Raw genomic sequence first — 5,710 nt, 5'->3', positions numbered from 1 at the left:
ACAATATCAATTCAACAACAAATTCATTAAAACTAACCGTAGTACGTTTTGATATACAAGAATATAGGTTAATCAAATATACCTATCACGAGGCTTCTCACTTTCTCAGAGCTGTTAGATTTCATGAAATTGTGCTTAAAACTAGAAAATATAGACTGTCCGCTCGATCTGCTTGGCTTCATCGTTTTCACTGGCCACAATCAAATTCAATGAAAAAAATGTACTTTGCTCTTTCTCAGGCAGAGTTTCCACTGTTGAAGAATATCACAAGAATTCGAACTCAACTTGATGATTCAATCAATCTTATTATCTCATGAATTGGATGATTACAAAACGGTTCAAGAAGAATACACTCAGAAATTGAAAACAACAAGCTAACCCCAATTCACCTAATTATCCCCCTTTTATACGCTTAACCATTATTAACAACCAATTAACAACCTGACTTCTACGTTGTCACATTTGACCCTTGTACTTTCTAAACACTTTCTAAACAAGACAAACTAAAGTGTGCAGAATTACATGACTGGTCCCTCAACTACTAAAACACGTATAAAAAGGTCTAAACGCCTTAGCCATTGATCCAACTACTCAACAATCTACACCTTTGGATAATGTTGGGGATCAGAAGACATATTTGCAGCGGAATGCATTTGTGCAGTGGAATTGAATGTTGGATTTGTGTTATCATATGTGAGTGATTCGAATTTGATATACATTATGAAAGGTATCGATGAATAACAAGTGCAAAGGTTAATGCACAATTCTTGCAGTGAATAAGAATGTCTTGATATCCGACAAGGTTGCCGGTAAACTTGAATAAATACATGGAGTTTTTGGCGGTTGATTTTGGCGGGTAACTGCCTCCGGCAGTTATTCGAATTAATCACCCGCTTATCAAACCAACCAATATATAAACTTATCATCTATAATTCGAGTGCATATCATACGTAACTTATCTACTTATAAATTCGATTAAATACATATAAAACATAACAAGGTTTAATAATTCTAACAGATAAAGTCTATCCAACATTAAGTAAATCCAAGCAAAAACCAAACTTTAATCTTGGCAACACCTTAATGAATATATTTGCCCCAATATTCTCTATAGTCTCAACCTCTTCAATCACAACTTCCTTTGATTTAACAATATCTCCGATGAAATGTGACTTCAGATTGATGTGCTTAGTTCTCTCATGATAAATAGGGCCAGCTTCGTAAGCTTCCTAGCCTAGGCACGGGCCTAGAGCCACCAGAAAATAAGGGCCTCGATCCAAATATTTAGAAAGTTTTTATATAGTATATGTATTAGGCCCAAATAAATACATATTTCAAAACTAAACTAGTTTTCATTGAATGAGCCCAAATAAATATTGTTCAGCAAAAGAAAAAGGTCAAGTTTCAAAGCACATTTCGCATTAATTTCCAGCTATTCAGCAAAAGAAAAAGGTCCAGTTTCAAAGCACATTTCGCATTAATTTCCAGCTATTACAAAACAACAACAACCATCGACCTAATCATTATTATTCAACGGCCTAAGGCCGGCCCCTAAAATACAACCGCAATCATCGTTCCCACTTCCCATCACAACCTGCTTTCAATTTCTAGGCTATCCGCTATTACCAGACGAAAAAAGTAACCATAATCACCCATGGCGACGGGTCCACCGAGATTGGAGGAGAGTTTATGGGCGAAATTAAGGCCCCCACTTCGTAGTTCGCTTAGGGTCTTCAAAAACGTTGGAATAGCCCTGATGATAAACTTGATTCTTAGTTAGTGGAACTTCACTTTGATCGTCACACATCACCACAGCCCTTTCTACTTGATTCCCAGAACAGTCACAAACCCTTTAAACAACAAACAATCCTTAACTGCTTTTGTGAGTGGCACATACTCAGCTTCTGTTGTAGATAACGTTATTATGTGCTGTAGTGATGCTTTCCAACTAACGCTTTCCAACTAACAAGTGAACCTAAAACCTTGAAAGCATAACCTGTCATAGACTTAGTCTTGTCAAGATCCATTGCAACACACAATGAAGCTTATCAAAACTCTTAAATAAGCCTCTGTTTGAAATATGAATAACCAGTAAAGTTTTTATATGCTTGTCAAGAAAAAAAAAACTCATAAACTAATTGGGAAAAAAAATGGAAATTATCACGTTTTCATTTAAACATAAATAATAAAAAAAAAGTTTAGTAATCCTATCACGACATAAACTAATCCACATTTAAAATTTTCAATAATTACAAAAAGAAATAAAATATACAGAAAATTAGGGGGTGTATCTTGTCTTATCTTCAGCACCCCCATATATTAATACACATTTAAAATTTCACCATAGTTATAGAATTAAACGACACTACACGGCACGCCATCAACTACTACACATTTAATAATAACTCCACAAAATTTTGGGATATCTGATCATCCAAAGAAGATGAACGTTATGGATTCCCTTCTATCCTTGACTGTAATTGAACAGTCCCAAGTGTCGCCACCACCGGCCACCATTGGCCGCAAGTCGCTGCCACTAACTTTCTCTGATATCGTATGGTTAACTTTCGCTGATCCTGTACACACACTCTTTTTTTATGAGCTCCCAATCACTAAAACACAGTTCACTGAAACTATTGTCCCCGATCTTAAACAATCTTTATCTATCACCCTTAAACATTTTTTCCCTTTTGTTGGTAAGTTGACTGTATTCCCTACTAGTACTAGAAAACCCGAAATTTGTTATGTCGAAGGTGATTCTATCGCGGTTACATTTGCAGAGTGCAATCTTGATTTCAACGATCTCACCGGGAATCATCCTAGAGACTGTGAAAAGTTCTATCATCTTATACCTCTTCTTGGACGCTCTATAAAAGTGTCCGATTACATTACAATCCCAGTTTTCGCGGTTCAAGTGACGCTTTTTCCCACCTGTGGGATTTCCATCGGAATGACAAATCATCACAGCCTTGGTGATGCTAGCACCACGTTTTGTTTCCTCAAGGCATGGACGTCAGTTGCTCAATCTAATGGTTCTGATGAGAACTTTTTGGCTAATGGAACTTTACCAATTTATGATAGGTTGGTGAACTACCCGAAACTAGATGAGATTAATCTAACGAAAGCCAAGGTTGAAGCGTTTAATGAAGAATATAAACTTCCAAGACTTTACGGACCAACAGATAAGGTTCGAGCCACGTTTATCTTGTCTCGAACCATGATCAATGGTTTGAAAAAACTGGTTTCAACCCAAATTCCGACATTAGCTTATCTATCATCGTTTACCATAGCATGTGCGTATATTTGGAACTGTGTAGCGAGTTTACACAACGATGAGATAGTACTATTTGGCTTCGCCATTGATTGTAGGTCACGAATGGATCCACCTATCCCGGCCGCTTACTTTGGCAACTTTCTGGGGCGGTGTATCAATGTAGCAAGAACGTCTATTTTAACAGGAAAGGATGGATTTTTAGCAGCTGCTGAATTGATTGGAGAGAATCTGAATAAGATTTTGACCGATAAGGATGGACTCGTGAAAGGTTTAGTGCCGATGGAGAATTTGTTTGCGGATGGGTGGCCAACAAGGATAATGGGTGTTGCTGGATCACCAAAACACAAACTTTATGATCTAGATTTCGGATTTGGGAAGCCCAAAAAGCATGAATGGGTCTCGATCGATTATAATGTTGGATCAATATCTATTAGTACCAGCAGAGAATCCAATGAAGATTTAGAGATTGGTTTGTGCCTTTCTGCTGAAATGGATCTTTTTGTCAGTAACTTCAATTCTGGTCTAAAATCATACATCTAGATTCATCGTCTTATTTTGTTGTCTTGTTAATTGAATGGTTGGTTTACTTCCTTCTAATTGGTTTTTTTTTTCCATTTTTTTACCCTCTTGCTTTCAGCTTATGCGTTTATGTTAAACTTTGTAAACCAAATCTGTTACAACTTATCTGTTACAACTTACCAAACCGTTACAAATAAGCAAATTCCAACTGGGTTCGTCGGGCGTACGTGCCTAAGTTTCCAAGAAGATCTTTTAGTAGGCGTTCGTCCTCGTACAATCCCCATATACCGTACATATCTATCCCACGTAAAGCCGAAGGTAGATACCTGAACACATACTTAAAAATAGTTTTTATCAACATAATATTGGTGTGTTCGTGAGTTTAGTTAGGTGCACCTAATAAAACATTTCGTATGGTTATAAAATATTTTGTACAAGCCACATACTCAAACCTACACCCCAGGTCAAACACTACTATGAAATTGTCGAATTGGTGACAACCAAATTTGTAGCAAATTTGTTGGAATTTAATCTTACCCATAGATTTGCTAAAAAAATCTGTGTGAAATATACTTATCGGTAGCCGGATTAGCTACAAAAACACGACAAAAATGCTGTTTTCTAGTAAACAAATGCTTCCAGTTTTCTAGTAGTGAAGTTATATACTACTAGTATAGATTCACTTGCAAAATATACGCCGCAGTCATCCGCAATCTTAGTGGACAGTTTCGCAGGCCCCTAGTCCCGAGTCCACTGTAAGTTAGTACAACTGACTGGGTGGACTCATTTCCACATGGTGCTTCAACTACATCAATAACATCACCTTCCATGAACTCATTTGGTCTTTGGTGACTACCCTAGTTTGATGAGCTTCTGATAAGCATCTCTGAACGACTGAACCTATATACATAACAAAGTCAAAGTGCATTCTCAAGATGGTAAAACTTTGTTTGTGTCGAAATGACACTCGTCACAAGTTATTAACAGTTAAAAAAAAAAAAAAAAAGCAATCCTAGGAATGTCGCTTTGTCCAAATAAACTTATAAATAAATATCAAGAGTGAAAAGAAGTATATTTATGGGCTTGTGATTATCTTCCCCTATAGGTTAGAAAAGTTTTAGGTTTGCATTACTTTAGCTGAGGCCCACTCCTATGTTACACTTTGTTGTTCAGAGAAAAGGCTCATGTCGTCTTTATAATGTATTGAATACTAATTAGTTAATCATACATCGGCAATGAGCAATCTGAACTTCGGCCAGATTTGCCAAATTTTATAAGCGTGTTATTGAAAGCTTTTGCAAGATAATTGGAGTCCCAGGTAGAGGTGTACAAAAAAACCGGTTTTAGAATCGAAACCGGAAAAAAAACGGAAATCGGTTTTTTTTTTAACCGGTTTTTTTATAACCGGTCCGGTTTTATAACCGAACCGCCGGTTGGTGACCGGTTACTATTATTGATCCCAAAAACCGGTTACTAACCGAAACCGGTTTGAAAAAAACCGTTTTTAAAAAAAAAAACCGGTTAATAACCGGTCCCAACCGGTTACACCGGTTAGTGTTTTGGACTTGAAAAACCGGTTAGTAACCGAAACTGGTTATTAAAAAAACCGGTTTTTGTTTTGAACGAAAAAAACCGGTCCGGTTAATAACCGTAACCGGTTTTCCAAAAAAACCGATTTGTACACCTCTAGTCCCAGGATCTACACTTGTTAGCATATTTTCACGTTAATGCAATTTGCTCATATATGGCGGCCCTCTGGGTGGGCGGGGAGGACTGCCAGCTAGGGTTCGATATTTCGAAGGACGCATTATTTAAAAGAAAACCCGATATATATATATGTAAAAAAAATTAATAGAGTATACCCATACAAACACCAACATAGGCCCACTTATAAAACTATTCTTATGGTTAAGATTA

General features: G+C 36.9%; 1 protein-coding gene across 1 annotated transcript; it reads left to right on the top strand.

Moving 5' to 3' along the window:
• The first annotated feature begins 2,441 nt into the window (after positions 1-2,441).
• Positions 2,442-3,865, top strand: LOC110889724 (malonyl-coenzyme A:anthocyanin 3-O-glucoside-6''-O-malonyltransferase). Its single transcript, XM_022137283.2, has one exon. The coding sequence runs from the start codon at positions 2,444-2,446 to the stop codon at positions 3,812-3,814; it is 1,371 nt and encodes a 456-aa protein (XP_021992975.1). The 5' UTR covers positions 2,442-2,443; the 3' UTR covers positions 3,815-3,865.
• The last annotated feature ends 1,845 nt before the right edge of the window (positions 3,866-5,710 follow it).

This window comes from Helianthus annuus, chromosome 11, assembly GCF_002127325.2.
Source record: "Helianthus annuus cultivar XRQ/B chromosome 11, HanXRQr2.0-SUNRISE, whole genome shotgun sequence".
NCBI lineage: Eukaryota > Viridiplantae > Streptophyta > Magnoliopsida > Asterales > Asteraceae > Helianthus > Helianthus annuus.
The sequence above is the reverse complement of the archived record's forward strand: the minus strand, read 5'-3'. Positions and strand labels throughout refer to the sequence as shown.